At 40.0% G+C, this 17,572-nt stretch overlaps 1 protein-coding gene across 2 annotated transcripts; it reads left to right on the top strand.

The window, feature by feature from the left end:
- Positions 1-1,603: 1,603 nt before the first annotated feature.
- On the top strand, positions 1,604-17,459 carry LOC149079073 (sodium-dependent glucose transporter 1A-like). Of its 2 annotated transcripts, none has more exons than XM_089240534.1 (5): positions 1,604-1,969; positions 10,141-10,241; positions 11,613-11,739; positions 13,933-14,094; positions 16,221-17,459. In XM_089240534.1, exons 2-5 carry the CDS (start codon positions 10,173-10,175, stop codon positions 17,255-17,257), a joined length of 1,395 nt encoding a protein of 464 aa, XP_089096660.1. In that variant the 5' UTR covers positions 1,604-1,969; positions 10,141-10,172; the 3' UTR covers positions 17,258-17,459. The 2 variants fall into 2 exon arrangements, with proteins under 2 accessions (XP_089096660.1, XP_089096661.1); XM_089240535.1 differs by lacking the exon at positions 1,604-1,969 and adding an exon at positions 8,559-8,684 and having other exon boundaries at positions 16,221-17,452.
- Positions 17,460-17,572: the final 113 nt, after the last annotated feature.

Raw genomic sequence — 17,572 nt, 5'->3', positions numbered from 1 at the left:
CATTTATAACAGGACTGCAAGTGAACTTTAAGGTCGTGATCCATAATTCAAAGTTTCCTGGCTGTTAATGAATTTTGGCGACCCATTTCGGAAGCCCCTGCGAATGGAGGTTGAGTGGGTTATCCGTAGCTCAAGAAGCCCTGGCTGTTAGTGGATTTTTATGACTCGTCTCGGTTAAGACCCATAGCTCAAGATCATCTGGCAGTTAGTGGATTTTACTACCTATATCGGAAGCCCCTGAGAATGAATATTGAGTCGTGATCCACAGGTCAAGAATCCCTGGCTGCGAGTGGATTCGTACTACCCTGCTCGAAAGCCAATGCGAATCAAGCTTGAGTCGGGATCAAAAAACTCTTGTTTATCTTCTTATGAGTGAATTTGGACTGCTTGTATTTGAACAACAACCGATCTCAGAAGCCCCGGTGACCCATGTTTAGGTCACGACCCATAGGTTAAGGACCACTGATTTATGTTATGAAAACGCTGTGTGTATTTACGATTTTAAGCAAATATTACAAATTCGATTAGGTATCGTTGAAAAAACGGGATAAATGTATAGAAAAAAATCGAAACAAAAATTACTGGTATGTCCCAGGGGACGCGGGACACAAGTGGTCCGTGAAATTGTTTCGGACATTTTACTGGTCGTTGTTTTTAGAAAGGTTCAGAAACACTGCTATAGGCAATTCCAAGCGGTTGAAAGAAATTTCACCGACATCTCACCCTCTTACGTTTCGTCTCCAACATTTCGCCCCTGGCCACGACCTCCTATATAACCTATAGGTTATCTAGGTGGTCGTGCCCTGGCACGTTTTTTGTACCCGGTACATTTCACCCCAAACAATTCTCCTTTCTTGACATAGGCGGAGATAGACTTGGAAGTCTCGCGGGGGGGGCGGCAAGATGATGATGTTGATTCATCTATACATACATATATGCATTAGATCTGTCGACTTCACCTTTGTTGCTGGGGGGGGGGCAATGCCCCCACGCACGCATCTCCGCCCATGTTTCTTGACCGTGTGAATGATGGAGTGGTGAGCGACCATATAATTGACCAAGTGAATGGCTAAGTGACCATATGACCATATGAGAGACCAAGGGAATGTGGTCACCCATACTGTCACTAACGAATATGATCACGAATACGGTCACTAGCGAATATGATCACGAATACGGTCACTAGCGAATATGATCACGAATACGGTCACTAGCGAATATGATCACGAATACGGTCACTTGCTCTCATGGTCATTCATACGGTCAGGGCAGACGAAATGTCCTGGGCAAAATGTCTTTGGTGAAACGTCAGGGTACATTGTAATGTACCAGAGACGAAATTTTCGGATGCCATTCCAAACAAGATTTGAAAAAAATATCGCTGTAGAGAGATTTATCGTTATATCGAGTATCGTTCTAGTGAAGTTTCACTGCGTTATTTTATCAAGGGGTCTACGGCCTTCATTTTAATGTCAAACAGGTTCATAACCCTGAATTAGATGGAAATCCCATTGAAAAAAGGTGTTACCTCTCTTATTTGTTACTTATTTGTCTTAAACAAGCTTTTGTTTTTTGTTATTTCTTTTTCGCGGCTGATTACGAGGTTTTTCCTTCTCCACTCGCACATGGAAATCGCATTCGTCGTTCTTATCAGCTCATTCAAGTAGAAATTTATGGATTTACGTTTGAATCTAAAGTCATACTGTTCAAGATTTTCCATAGTCAAGAATTTATCTCGAAAATTATTCTAGACCAGATAATGTAGACACTTGCAGAGTACTAAATCAAAGAAGAAAACTTTTCAACGTGTCACTCTGTGACTTGATCTTGGGAGATGGCGTCTGTGTTAAAAAGCTGTTGTATTCTTCCGCTAAATCGAGCACAATTAGGAAGAGAGCATATGATTTTCAGAGAGACACCTTAATACGTGTCAGTTTTCTTCGGCTTCAGGTGTCGTGCTTCCAAACCAGTAAGTGATTGTTCAAAAACTTTTGTATCCGATAAAAGTATCAGTGAAACACTCCTAGGCTATTTCATACTTTTGAATTTTTTACTTTAGCTCTGATGCGCATCAGTCAGACTCGGCTGTAACGGCACCTCGGCTATAACGTTAATAATTGATATGTTCGAACTGATTCCCATAGAGCCGGGGTTCCAAAACTGTGCTCCGCCAGAGATTTCTTGGTGCTGCGCGAGGTGATTGGAAAGTAAATAAACCATTTTCCCAAGTATTTCAAAAATTCCCATTTATACTAGGTCAAAGCTGGAAGCTCTCTTCTTTTTGAATCAACGAAAGAAAATATTTTTAATACGATAGAGGATATTGGCGAAAACATCGGAGAGGCTTTGTTTTTTGAATTGAACAAAAAATTGGGCAAAAATTTTCCAGAGGTTGAGTCAGCACCTCCTACAGATAGAAAGCCTCCGCACTCTGCTCGTGGCATTAGCAAGTAGTCCATTTTCCCTCAGAATATTCAGGGAAGAAAATCCCCTGCTCGTGCCAGTATCATCGTTGTGCGGAAAAGAAATGATCTGGCTCAGAGTTGGTGATTTCTATGCCCCATATCCAATCACCATGCAGTATTTGTGAACCCACCTGGAAGATTCTACGCCAAAATAAAAAGAAACGAAATATGATGCTGTGGTTCGAAATGTGGCAAACTTGCTAGGTAGTCTTGTAGTTACAGATGAACTTGGCAACCCGTGCGGAGGCCTTCTATCTCTAGGAGGTGCTGGTTGAGCCCATGCGTTAAGATCATGCCATCATCGAATCACAATGAACTTGTATGATTTTAATGCTATATTTAATCAGTTTCGTGGGGGCTCCATATTTTCAGCCGCGCAGCAGCCTAGTATAGTTGGAAATGGGACTAGTCATTACATGCTATTTGCTCCTAGTTGCCGATTGTCCGTCACATGGAAAAGGAAAAACAAAGTAGTACAGAACAGAGGACGGTGTATAACAATTACATGGGGCCCCGCAGAAAAATACGACTTTGAGGCTGCGGACGCAAAAGTTTAAAAATGCCCACGCGGGTTTAAAGTTCAAGAACAGACATGTTAAGTTGCTCCGTCGCTCTCTATCCCATGCGCATCTGTGGGTCACCAGTGACTAAGGGAGAAATAATGAAGTAGGCTGTCCCTCATAGCCATTTGCCGTGGCTCTTCTTTTTGACCCGCTCCAGGTAGATCGGGAACGGACAATGGTGTGTGTGAGAGAAACAATTTTTTTTTTCTGGCCCATTCCACTTGGAAGCACTAAGTACAAAATGATCTTACCCTTGGTTTCCGGACCATCCCCGAACCTCTGCCAACTTCCTTCCACAAAAAGTTGTGGAAACCCTCAGATATGAAGCAACTCCCGGAGAAGAGCGGGTAGAATTATATCTTATCATTCTACTTGTTGGTAGAATAACTAGGATGAAATTAAAATTGGCGCAAAAAAAAGTGGAACTTCAAGAGACGACTAATTTAACTAAAAAAAGAAATATTAAAAAAAAAATTACTTTTTCCTTCCAAAAACGGGATATTTTTGTTGAAATCGGGACGTATGGTCATGATTTTCATTGAAGAATTTCATTGAAGCATTTCATTGAAGCTGAATCTTAGTTGCACACAGGTCCAGTGTGACTTCCGGCGTTAACGGTACTGCTCCGCGATGAAATTTTCGCCTAAAAAAGTGCTCGGTGATTTAAAAAGTTTGGGAACCCCTGCCATAAGATTAATGAGAAAATAATCTTGCTTATAACGTCGGTGAAAAGGAACCACCTTGAATGTAACGACAAATTTTTCGGCAGTTTTGTTTCCGTTTCAAGGACGTTTTCCCCACTATTTCCCATTTTATTTTATTAGAGTAATAATAATAATTCTAGTAATAATATACATATATATCTTTAGTCTATGCCATAGCTTCCCAACCTTTTTTGTCCCATCGCCCCCTTCTTCAGAAATTTTTTTCTCCCACATCGCCCCAACGCAATCCAATCCATAGGCTATGTTATATCCGTAGCTTCTATCGTCCCCCACTGGAACATTCCATCACCCCTAGGGGGCGTTAACGCCCACGTTGGGAATCACTGGTCTATGGTTTTCCCCAAGAAATTCACAAGATTAGAGATGCTGATCATATTCAGGGAATGTTCATCTGTACTAGTTCTATTTATACCTAACGTTGAAAAAAAAAGATTTACTGCATGATGTTTGACGTTTCGACTTCCTCATTGACATGACTATTTTACGCAGCATTTCCGTATTTTGCCCTTACCACCTATCTTTGGTAAAAAAATGTCCCGTTTTCTTTTCAACAAAGCTAGCTCTAATTCCCAATCGTCACTAGAATCAGGAATAAAGGTTATTTGCATCATTTATAAATTGTGTTATAATGAATATAATTATAAATATTCATCTCACATATTTACAAACCTTTGTATTTTTTCCCGTGACATACATTTTAGCAACTTTTTTAGCCATTTTTTTCCCGTGCCAAAGATATTATTTGATAACAAGGAAACAGATATTTTCTGGATATTAAGCTGAGGTGCATAGGCGGAGATAGACCTGGAAGTCTGGGGGGGGGGGGCACGATGATGATGATGTCAATTCATATATACACTGCTGGCCACCCAAATTGCAACACCAAGAAAGACAAGAGATATCGCAACAATATTTATTTTGTAGATAACATGTTGACCAAGCATCAAATGATTAAATTTATAGATTTCTGTGAAGTGTGGTTCCTGCCAAAATCAGTACCCAGAGAGAGAGAGTAGCCGCCATTGTTGGAGATCACCGCTGCCACACGCCTCGGCATTGATTCAAAGAGACTTTGGATGTGTTCTTGTGGTACAGCAGACCAAGCAGCTTCCACGCGTTGCCAAAGTTGATCTGGTGTGGCAGCTGGGGATGTAATGTGGGTCAATCGTTGAGCAACCATGGACCACATGTTTTCTATCGGCGAAAGATCCGGAGAGCGAGCTGGCCAGGGAAGCAATTCGATCTGGCGATTGACGAAGAACCTTTGGACAATGCGTGCCACGTGTGGTCGCGCATTATCCTGTTGAAATATGGCTGTGGGCAAGCCCTGAAGGTAAGGGAGGACAACTGGCTCCAACACCTCGGAGATGTAGCGCTGGCTTTTTAAAGTACCGGCAATGCGTACTAGAGGAGTGCGAGAGTGATATCCAATACCGCCCCATACCATAATACCCGGTGCAGGACCAGTGTGGCGGTGCATAACGCAGCTGTTCAGCATCCTCTCTCCACGGTGTCTCCAGACTCGAATCCGACCATCGTGGTGTTGCAGACAGAAGCGTGACTCGTCAGTAAAGACATTTTCATTCCATTGTGCCGTCCACATCCTTCTTTCGTCGCACCATTGGCGGCGGAGACGTCTGTGGTTCTGCGTCAAGGGTAGACGAAGCAATGGACGTCTTGCGGACAGACCACTCTGCTGTAAACGGCGTCGAATGGTACGCGCAGACACTGGATGATGCGGTACAGACTGAATGTGCTGTGCTATGGTTCGTGATGTGGCTGAGCGATCCGTCACTGCCATACGCACAATACGCCTGTCATCACGCGAAGTGGTGCACTGAGGTGGATGCGATCGAACACGTCGGTCCGTCGTACCCTCCTGCATCCAACGATCACATATCCGCATTACAGTTGTTTGGTTTCGTCCAACACGACTACCGATTTCCCTGAAAGATAATCCACAATCTCGGTAGGCCACTATCCTTCCTCTGTCGAACTCGGATACTTGATCAAAAGATGATCGCTGTTTTCTACGAGGCATAATTGATCGTTTTTTTGAAAAAAACCACAAGAAAAACACAATTGCCGTAGTTCAAATCGTCGAAATCTCCAAGCCTTAAATAGCGCTTTGAAGTGACGCCACAGGCGCGCGTGATGTGCGTCTGCGCTGAAATTCTAATCATTTGCATATCTCACCTCCGCTAATGCATGTTGTAAATTTCATATTATTTGCATGCTTCCTTCAGGGTGTTGCATTTACGGTGGCCAGCAGTGTACATTAGATCAGTCCACTCCACCTTTGACGTTTGGGGGGCGATGCCCCCCCCCCCCCGTATTTCCGCTCATGCTGAGGTGAACTCGGACTAGAACCCATACCCTATTTGCAAACTGGGAAATGCTACCATCTACACCATTGGGGACACGAAGTAGTAAAATAAGGAAGGCAGGGTGAGTGATCTAATATTTAACTGCCAAAATATGCCCTTTACAAAATAACTACACAGTGCCGAATGAATTATATAGCGAAACATCGTTGAACTGGAACCCCTTCTGCCACCTGTCAAATGAAAAACACAACTGTTATGATTCTTCGATTAGAGTTGTTGACGGGTTTTTGATTAATGAGAAAAGACAATACACTATTATATTGGCAAATATTTTTTGAGCCATAATATAAATTGAATTATCAAGTTTGTAGCAAAACTTTAACAGTCGATGTGTGGGTATAGTAAAATACCGTTAGTAACACTCACGAAATGTGGCCTTTCGTGGCTTCCTGTGATTGTAGTCAAGAAGCATATAAAGCGGGAATGAAATTGTTTTCAGTTTACCGCTTTCCAAAGTGTCATACTTTGTGAATGTTACTAACGTTATTCTACTGCACACAAACATTAACTGCTAAAATTTTGCAGCAAATTCAATAATTTAGTCTATATTATTGCTCAAAAAATATTTACTAATATTATATTATATGGCTTTTTTCATTCGGCATTGTTAATCAAAAGCCGGTCACTAATTCCAATCGAAAAATCATAGCCATGTGTTTTTCATTTGATAGGTGGTAGAAGGGGTTCTAGTTCAATGATGTTTTTCAATATAATATGTATACATATCCTTTATTGCAGAGGTCTTCAACCTTTTTCTAGTTGCGAGCACTGCCTGTACTCATCATCATCAAAAGAAGAGAAGCCTTAAAGCAAGTTTGACATATGAATGCATGAAATTAGGATGATGAAATTAGGAAGTTGTTTAATTAGAATTGTTGATAAAGTACTCGCGAGCACGAAATCAGACACGAGCATCGAGTGCTCTGGGTGGTTCAGGGAGCACCGTGGTGCTCGCGAGCAACGGGTTGAGGCAAAATTATTTTTTATATAGGAAAATATTTATAGATTTTCAAAATAAGCATATTTTGACAAATAAAATTTTATTTTCACCCGTTAGTTGGTTGTGGACAAAAGTAACTAAGAAAGGCACCATTTTTTCATGGTTCTTCAGTCTTCAAAATATGAATATAATACATAGAATGACGATTTGAATGAATTCAAAGACCCTGGCAGGAGGCAGACAGGGTTGCAGCTTAAGAGACCTTGAGATAAACCTATTTTTTTAGAACAAAGTCCTCCATCATTTTTTACCAAATATTCGTGAGAGACCATCTACTCCGTTTTTAAAGACTATTTGATTTTTCGTCCAGAATTATTTTACCGTTCTTAATAATGCCAGATAACTTCATCTTCAAAACAGCACTTATCGGTGAGCCTCATCACTTACACTTATTCTGTAAAAATACCAAGTGAGGGCATCAAAATGCATATTTGCCCTTTGTGATAGGGTACAGCGGTGTTCTTGGGACCTGTGATCCATGCGGCCGCACGGGGTGACCCTCAAATCAGTGACGCATCAAAGAGGTGCTTCAAATCCGAAATGAAAGAGTAAAAAAAAAAAGTAAAAGAATTTTTTTTTGTTACGAATTGTTGGGATAAACTATGAGGGAGGAAGTAGGCAGAAGGCGCAAAAAATATATTTTTGCAAAGATAGAAATTTTCTATCTTTCTTACATTTTAATTCTTTCATTTCTATTCTTTCTTACATTTTAATTTTCACAGTTAGAAAATTTTAGAAATTTTGGAGCTCAACTACAATCTGTGCTGCTACCTCTTACAACCTGTCCTGCCAACCGGGTGCACTGCCCCAGGGGCGTAGCCAGAAATTTCGTTCGGGGGGGGACCACTTTCATTTTGGGGGGGGGGGACCAAAGTGACAGAACAATGGATTTGGCCATCTTTTTCCCTTTTTTTGGTCATTATTTTCTCACATTTCGGGGGGGGGGACCAGACCCCCAAGTCCCCCCCCCCCTCGCTACGCCCTTGCACTGCCCCCCTCTTCCATCCTCACCTAAGCCGCTCCTGTTCGACTGTATTTCTTCCGTTGAGAAAAATTCACTCCAAACTATGCACCACAATCTATTTAGCTCCACTAAGCGCATATAAAATTACCTTAGTACGACAAAAACGAACTGATAAAAGTATCATAATGAAAACGTATCTGGTTTCAAACTTTCGGTAACCTTGTTACGTATTCGTAAACCTTGAAACATGACAACATCATGTTCTTTCTCACGACCTGCAGGAAGGGGGGGGGGGGGAGAACTATATATAAAAACTCAGACGTTATTATCTCTCTCTCTCCCTCCCTCTTTTCTCTTCTCTTCTAATCTCTTGTTTTCACGTTCATAAGCCCATAAACAAAAGTTACATCATTGGATAATAACGGCTCGTAATAATTTGTATTGTGACGTTGAGCGAGAATTTCAATCATCTTAATATTTCATTTGATATCGGGACTTGAGCAATTCATTTTTATCTTCGTATCAGATTATCTGAGAATCTGCATTATATTCAAATAGTGGAGCCTGCAACTTTCCATATGTAAAACTTTTTAATTTCATGAGACACTGGTGTAAGAAATTAAGAGAATTTGCAGACTTGGTCGATTATCTCTAGAACTACTGCACCGATTTTAATGAAATTTGATATGTACATACATTGATACAATACAAAACAAATAACCATTCAATAATTGTAATAAACACGTATGATCGTGCGTAACACTCGTGAATGAGTCGGAAGGTATGAAACAGCGGTTGCAGAATAAACAAAAAAATGGGTTAATAGGGGGTATGGTCCCCTCTTACAGATATACAGGTCTCGCAGTGTGATTTCATACTTGAAATAATTAAAATGAACTCAGCGCCAATTGCACCCCTGAAAAGACGAACATAGGGCTCCAAGATCTCATCCCTATACCTCACACCAGTCACAGTGCCTCTTTTAAAGACATGGAGAGGTGTGCGGCCATCCAACATGATGCCTGCCCAGACCCCAGACCATTAAACCTCCTCCGTCATAATGGTCGATTTCGCGGACATTGGAGTGTAGGTAGCGGGTCCCTGGTTCTCTCCATATGAACGTACGGCGAGGATCGGTGCTTAGGCTGAACCGGGACTCATCAGTGAAGAGAACGGTCGCCCATTGATCCATACTGCAATCTCTATGCTCTCTGCACCATGATAAACGGATTCTATTGTCCGTAGAAGTGACGCAAACAGCAGGTCTTCTTACAAACAACCGTCTCTCATGAAGTCTTTTGGAAACAGTCACCCTTGATACACGGGTTCCTGTGGCTGCATACAAGTCACGAGAGAGCTGAGAAGCTGTAGCACTCCTGTTACGCCTCGCTATAATCGACAAATGTCGATCTTCTCTGGCCGTCGTGGCACTTGGACGACCTTGCCCAGGCTTTCTCTCGATGGATCCGGTATCCTGGAACTGTTTCCATAAGTTACACACGACGTTGGGCGTTAAATTGAACTCTCTACAAATCTGGACTTGAGATTAGCCTGCTTCTAGCCTCCCCACAATTCGCCACCTCATTCCATCATCTAAACGTTGGTGGTTACTCATTTTTACTGTTACAATTTGAAATTAACCGATTGCTGCAAAATAACACCAAGAAATTTGCCGAGATGTGCTAGCGAACGAAATGTGTCTTAACTTACGCGCGCTTATAAAGCCTGTTTCTCTACTGGCTCCGCCTACACACACGTGTACGCTTACGTATTTAACGCACAAAATTGGCATTTTTGTCTAGAAGCAGTGGTTTTACATTCAGTTCAGTTCTTTTCATGAAATTCGATAAAATATGCAAATTCTCTTAATTTATTTCACCAGTGTATTAAATAAAACGTGATGTTGCAGAGGGAGGGGGAAATCAAAACCCTCATGACATTAAATCTCACGAACTATTCGTATACAGTAATAGGGTACTCATTAGCCATGCTTTTGTTTCTAATTTCTTCAATTAATCAATTTTTTTCCTCCTTAGGACGTTAAAGGGTCATCATCATCTTGAACGACATGAAGATGTCAGTCCGTTATGTCAAGATAATCAAGACCGCTGCCCTATACTCGTCGTTCTTCGCGATGGTATGGAAAAAATTATTATTTATTTTCTGTAAATATGTACCACGTTCAGTTTTACCGAAATGAATTCAGCCGAACACACTGCAATGGAAATTCGTCGAGATACCGATAATTGCCACTTTTTACGACAATATTTTGCTTTTAAGGCTTGGTTATTTTAGCACGTAAAAGTATAAAAGAAAATCAAGAATTTTTATTGCCCATATGTTGACGAATTTCTTTCAGTATGATAGAGAGCAATGTTTTCTTCAAGCCAGGGGTTCTTAACTTTTTGCGTTCCTCGGCCGATTCCCCCCTTGCGTCAGTTAGATGAAGGCCACGAATCCCTTTACGAAATAATATTCACTGGAAAAAATTTTTAATTGTTTTCTCATTCAAGTTCACGGAACCCTTGAAACCTCTCCAAGGACCCCTGATCAAGAACCCTTGCTCTATGCCAAGGGTACTCAATTTTTTGTGGAGCGCGGGACACTTCATTGGTTTGGAAACGTGTCGCGGGCCACTTGAGTCATCTGGAAGTGTGCCGCGAGTCACTCAATTAATCTCGAAATGTGCCAAGAGCTACTCAGGTAATCTGAAAATGTGTCACGGGCCACACATGAATCTTTTTCTTTTTTTTTGTTGTTGCAAATGTTGTTTTTTTTGTTGTTCAAATGTTGCACGGATATATGACCACACACAGTGTGGTCAAAAAGTCCGTAGAAACTTAAAAAAATTATAAAAACCGGAAAAACAACGAAACAAAAACTGTTTGCAAGGTTAGCATCGTTAGGTCTCGGGAATTTTTTTGACGGGAAAAACAATAACAAAAAACAGTCGATAGGTGGCGTTGACGTACAAAAGTCAAAGAAAAGGTACGCAAATAACGAACAGAATGCCTCCAAATCGGTTATTACAGACGTATGTGTTCCATATGACCACCACCACAGGGGATAATATATTGCAGTCACAAATCCAGCAACGGCAGCGTGTAGCTGGTCCCCATACATGAAATGTATGAAAAAAATGAAATTTTCTTTCTAATGGGTTTTTTGAGATACAATAAACACAAATCAATAAAAAAAAATAAAAATTATAATCAGTTTGGTTCAAAGGTGAAGAGGATATAAAAAGAAAATTTTTATGTTTCTCTCAATTATCACTCTAAGGTGGTGAAGGGTGACTGGCTTTCTCTTTTCGCCCATTTTTATTCATGTGTGTGTATTTTATTAGAGAATCGAGCACAGAGAGTTTTTAAACCCTTTCGAGCACTCTTTTAGAAACACCTTATTATGTTAATTTTTCGAGAAAAAACCCGAGAGAATTCATTAATACATAATTCATATTATGTAATTAAAGTTTTTTTCTCATATATTTGCGTGGATTCCATTGCAGGGTCTATTCACCGCCATTCCCGGACCGACATTATTGGATTTGCAGAGGATTGTACAGGTTGACACGAGCCGCATCACGTACATCTATTTAGCTCGATCTGCATCTTTCGCTATCGGATCGGCTATAGGTACCGAATATTCACCATTACTTATACGCGTATATATGTTTCATTCAATTCAATTTGGTGTATATAGAGTGTTGCCTTGAAGTAGCGACAAACTCAGAGGTTGTGATATTAGGCATCAAGAGAAAAAAAAAAATTGCCATGGAACATGATATCGCAAACTCCGTTTAGTTGGTAAAAATCGTAAAAATACTTATGAAGGGTGTGACGTCGAATGTGACAATAATAAGTAGAAAAAAACATTTATTTGACAGTATGAGTACAACACAGCCTGTGGTTACAAAATAAAGTACAATAATGAGTACGAAATCTCCTGTAATCTCTTCGTCTACTTTCTGACATTGAACTGTGCTGCACAGGCTGTATTGTGATCATGCTGTCAAGTAAATTGTTTTTGTACCGTATTTGTTTAACTTTTTTTGTACTTTATTTTGTACACCACAGGCTGTGTTGTAACCACACATCAAGGGCGTAGCGAGGGGGAGGGACTTGGGGGTCTGCCCCCCCCCCGAAATGTGAGAAAATGACCGAAAAAAGGGAAAAAGATGGCCACATCCATTGTTCTGTCACTTTGGTCCCCCCCCCGAAATGAAAGTGGTCCCCCCCCCCCCGAACGAAATTTCTGGCTACGCCCCTGCCACACATGCTGTCAAATAAATTGTTTTTTTACTTATTATTGGCTTTTTTGTTCCACTCGACGTCACACCCTTCGTAATTTTTGTGATTTTCACAGACTAAACGTGGTTTGCGATACCATGTTCTATGGCAACTTTAGTTCCTCTTGATGCCTAATATCACCCCTCTGAGTTTGTTGCCACTTCAAGACAACACCCTGTATAACTTTCATTTCATTTGATATATTTGAGGTGATAGGAACAAGGGCATTAGTTCAAATTAAATTTGCAATAATTGAAAGAGAAAAAAAAATTAATGAAATAAATTATTTCTTTTGACATCTGCTTTGTGGCGGACAATGAATGCCGATTACGCTGCTGTTCGACAATGACATTTTTGCAGGAATGAAATATAGTTTTTTGTATGATTTTTGAGTGCTGAATCACGACCGAGAATACGAAAATAATAATAAAAATCTTCTCTTAGTTTCCGTTTCGGAGTAATGTGACCATTTATACAATATTTTGTACAGAGTGTCCCGCAATCTACAGACGGTTTTCAAAATGGGATGATATCAAGAAAACGGTGAAAGGTATTAAAATCATTCTTGCGGATTATAAATGTGTAAAGTCAGGAATTTCAGATTATCATTCATGTTACAAGGGGTTGTATAGTTATTAAAATTAAAAAAATGAACTTTTTATACAGACATACCCTGTATAGGGTGCATAGCAAACAGCGTAGCTGCACCCTTCAGTTATGCGAAGGGTGCAGTCGTACTGGACCGCAGAACGGAATTAAAATACATTTCATTTTCTTAACTGCTGAATAAACACATACAGATATTGTAGAGAGCCGCAAAACGCCTAAGTCCACGCCGGCGAAAAACTAAAATTTGATGGAAAACTATTAGGACGCCCTATTGGCTGTTGCGGGACAGAATTTTTGAAAAAATTTTGTAGTGTTTACAATTTTTTTCAACAGAATGGATAGAATTAATGCATACGGATGAGTTATTAATTCACCGTCAATCAACTGCTCTTCCACAAGGGAACACCAGTATCATTTAGTAAGGGACATTTCAGGTTGTGGTTGTCACAGGGAGTTTTTCTCTAATATAGTTGTGAATAAATGGAATAGCTTACTAATGGGGTCGTGAATTCTAACACAACTGACACTTTTGAAAAGAAGCACGATAACATAGTGGGATAAATCAAGAAGCTATCCATACTTAGGAGAGACAACCATAAATATTTTTGTGGACAGTGTATTATATATTATTAATTACTGGATTTTTTCCCGTGATATATGCTTTTGTATTGGGTTGCTGTATTTTGATTTATTTTTCATCCATGTTTTATGGCATCTTTTTTTCTGACACCTCGTTGGAGATTTTGCCTGTTGTGGCCATTTATTAAATGTTAAATTAAATTTGTATTTATTATTTCCCTCAGCCAAAAAAAAATAAAATAAAATCCATATACAAGGTTTGTAAAGCATTTTCATGTTGGCTATCATAAAATGGATAACGCATGATATTTTTCTTGAAAAAAAACACTATATTTTATCAATTTTTTTTAGGTGGTGTCTTGTTCGATTTGTTCACGAAAAGGCAAGTGCTTCTGATATTTTGCCACTTTTTTATGGCAGCGAGTGCTATCGCCACCCCCTGGTGTAGAAGCCTCGTAACTCTTGCCGCTATGTGGGCTCTTGGAGGATTATTTGCAGGAACTGTTGACACATGTAAGAAGAATATGACTAATCCAATATTATTTGCCTTTTCTATACAAATTTACTCTCTACTTATTTCTTTGTACAAACGTACAGTGTCCAATAAATTCGTATACAGTTTAAACTTCACAGAAATAGAAGAAATTAGTATATTCGAATGCGGTTTGCGAAAAAGTTATTCTCCCAAAAGAGATTCTTTTTTTGGTGCAGAAAAAACATTTGGTACATATTTTGGTTGACAAAGGGTGCGCCATGAAAGCAAATTCTTGAAAATATGCAAATCAGCAGAGTCCTATGAAATGCAGGATGTTCGATGAACAGCTCATTTTCCTGCTACTGTGCTTACATAAGGTTTTCATTGTGATGTTTGATAAAGCACTGCTGTACAAGCTGTTTTACTTCATCCGCGAATCATTGACTAAAGCTTTACGAACGCTTCGGACTAGAAGAGTGATGAAAGGTTTTGAAGTGATTTCCTTTTTGTACGGTGCGCTCTATTGACAAAAACTTCAACAAATTTGTTTTCTGTTCCGAAGAAATCCCCCTTCTGCCGAGAATAACTTTTTTTGCAAACCGCATTCAAACACACCAATTTCTTCACTTTTTTTTTTTTTTTTTTTGCAAATTTTTTTAACAATTTACGAATTTGTGGGACATCTTGTATTTATTTTATGTATTGTATATTGAATGAATATATTGTATTTAAAGAAACAGTTATTTTCTGGATATTTTTGCTGAGGTAAACTCGGAAAGAAAAGTCACCATGTCTCCTCCGGGACACGAACCCATCAGGCCCTCTTGCATACCGGGCAAGCATGCTACCATCTATACCACTGGAGACATGACCCTGCCTTCCTTATTTCACGCACTGTGGCGTGAGGCGCTGAATTAGAGGCATTAGTAACCTCTTTTAACTTCAGGAAATGGCCCCGGGGTGGGACAGTTTACAGATGGCTTTTTCTCAGCCCGAGATATCAAGGAAACAATTATTTCCCGGATATTTTTGCTGAGGTGAACTCGGAAAGAAAAGTCGCCATGTCTCCGCAGGACTTTATATTGTATTTGTATATTCTTGTATTTGTTTTTCGGAAAGGGAAAAACTTATAACGTTAATGAACATTGAAATCGAGGCCAATAGCTGGGAGGGCCGCCATTCTTGTAAAATGTGAGAAAACGACTGATATCTATATACTATCTTATACTATACACATGATCAAGTTTTCTGCACCATAAAGCCCCTCCCCCCAGCAAAAAATTTCTATTTTCGATAACAATCATACTCAATACCTTATTGATGTCAACATAAGCGTACGCAGAATTTTCTGGGGGGTTTCAATTTTTTTTTCTTCTCAAGGGTGGGGGTTTACGTTTTTTCCTGCAAAATAACACTATAATCCAGGGACGTCATTTCAACTTTTTCCAAGGGGCAAACTTTTTCTGGGGGGGGGGGGGGAGGGCAAACAACATGTACTCAATATATGTTACAACATATATTGAGTACAACAATACATGTACTCAACATGTACATATATATATATATATATATATATATATATATATATATATATACCATTTTTAGCGTGTTTTCAAAAGCCGGGGGGGGGGGCAACAGCTCCCCTGACCCCCTAAATGACGGGCCTGCTATAATCTCGGCTTCGGGGGGGGGGGAGGGTTAGAACCCCCCCCCCCCCTTCTTTTTGCGGTAATGTTCATAAGTATTACATTGGGTTTTTTTTTCCATTGACATCTATTGGCGTACGCAAGGGGGGGGGGGAGGGTTAGAACCCCCCCCAATGTAATACTTATGAACATTACCGCAAAAAGACAAACTATTCTGAAGAACAACCGAATAGCTGTCTCCCACAACCATTCATATTCATACAAGCTAGGACGTAGGGGGATCTGGAGGTCCCTCTACTCCGAAAAAAAAAATTCTGATTACGATCCAGCTTACATGAAATTTTTTAAAGAAAATACTTTTTTAATACTTTACAATACAAGGAGAAAGTTAAATTCAACAAATTTTTTTATGCGAAAGATAAAAAAAAAATCTCGGTACACACTAAGATGTTCTGAAACCTTAATTCGCTTGGCCTGTGTAGTTTTTTTCTTTAATGAATGTGAATTTAATCTCATAGGTGGCAATGTTGTTTGTCTGGATCTATGGGGCAAAGAAAGTGCGCCATATCTTCAAGCTCTGCACTTCGCGTTTGGAGTCGGCGCTTTCGTGGCACCCCTGGTGGCTGCTCCGTTCTTGGAAAAAACTTGCACATCAGAAGACAGCAACTCAACAACCTTGGACGTTTTATATAACGTGACTGACGAATTCCATCTATCACCGGATTCGCTCATGTTTTCGAATGGTACAGGACAAAATGTATGTCCGATTTCTTCACCACCCCTCATCACTTATCCATACTCGATAATAGGAGCTTATGCTCTTCTGAACAGTGTCTGTTACATCATCCTCAGCATCATCTTTCCCGATAAAAAAAGCAAGAAAGAACGGACCGAAAGCCAAATCGCGAATGAACGTAGTTTGGTCTTCAGGTTACTCGTCATAAGCATCGCCACGCTCAGTTTAGGAGTTTACTGTGGCATAGAAATTGGATATGGACAGATGTTGACTACGTACGCAGTGAAAGGTGATTTGAAGCTTTCCAAAGTAACTGGCTCCTATCTAACTTCCTTGTATTGGGGAACGTTTTCGTTCGGCCGAGGGATAGGCATACCGTTAGCCACGAAATTCTCGGCAGTAACGCTGATAGTTGGTGACCTGGCAGCGATATTGATAAGCTGTGCCATACTTATTACTTTCGGCAGCACTCATGAGGAAGCGTTATGGGTGGCTACATTCTTGTTAGCCCTCGGATTGGCTTCATTCTTTCCGTCGACGATCTCCTGGCTGGAAAGATATATCGATCTCAACAACAGGATATCGTCCGTTTTCGTGGTGGCTGCATCTTTGGGAGAAATGGTAGTCCCTCTTGTAGTTGGCCGCTTCATGGAGGCACAGCCGCGAGTATTGGTGTACATATCACTCGGTTGTGGAATTGCAGGGAGTATATTTTCTTTCCTTCTGTGGATTATAATGAGCAGAAAGGGCGAAAAATATAATTCCGATAAAAAGGACAAAATTCAACCGTACGTGCAAACAAATGAAACTAGAACATGATGGTGCAATAATCACAACTCAACGAGGAAGACGTGCAAAAGCGTCTTTTCTGAAGGAAAAAAAAGAAAAGCCAACAGCATTTGATGTCAAAAATTGCATGTTTGCCTTGTATTCTTTGCGATGCAACTAGTTTTGCTTGTATATAAAGTGCAAAATCAAATTTCGATTTTCAATTTATTAAAATTACTTTCTCTGACATTTTAATGTTATCTCAAGTGTTATCAATTATAAAATTCCACATTATTATTCAGAAATGAAATTGACCCCATATCACGTCAAAAATTATAACCAATCAACAACTGAACGTGAAACTTA

Source organism: Pholcus phalangioides, unplaced genomic scaffold, assembly GCF_987345545.1.
Source record: "Pholcus phalangioides strain wild (caught in Gottingen) unplaced genomic scaffold, Ppha-v1.0 ptg000013l_1, whole genome shotgun sequence".
Classification (NCBI taxonomy): domain Eukaryota; kingdom Metazoa; phylum Arthropoda; class Arachnida; order Araneae; family Pholcidae; genus Pholcus; species Pholcus phalangioides.
The sequence above is the reverse complement of the archived record's forward strand: the minus strand, read 5'-3'. Positions and strand labels throughout refer to the sequence as shown.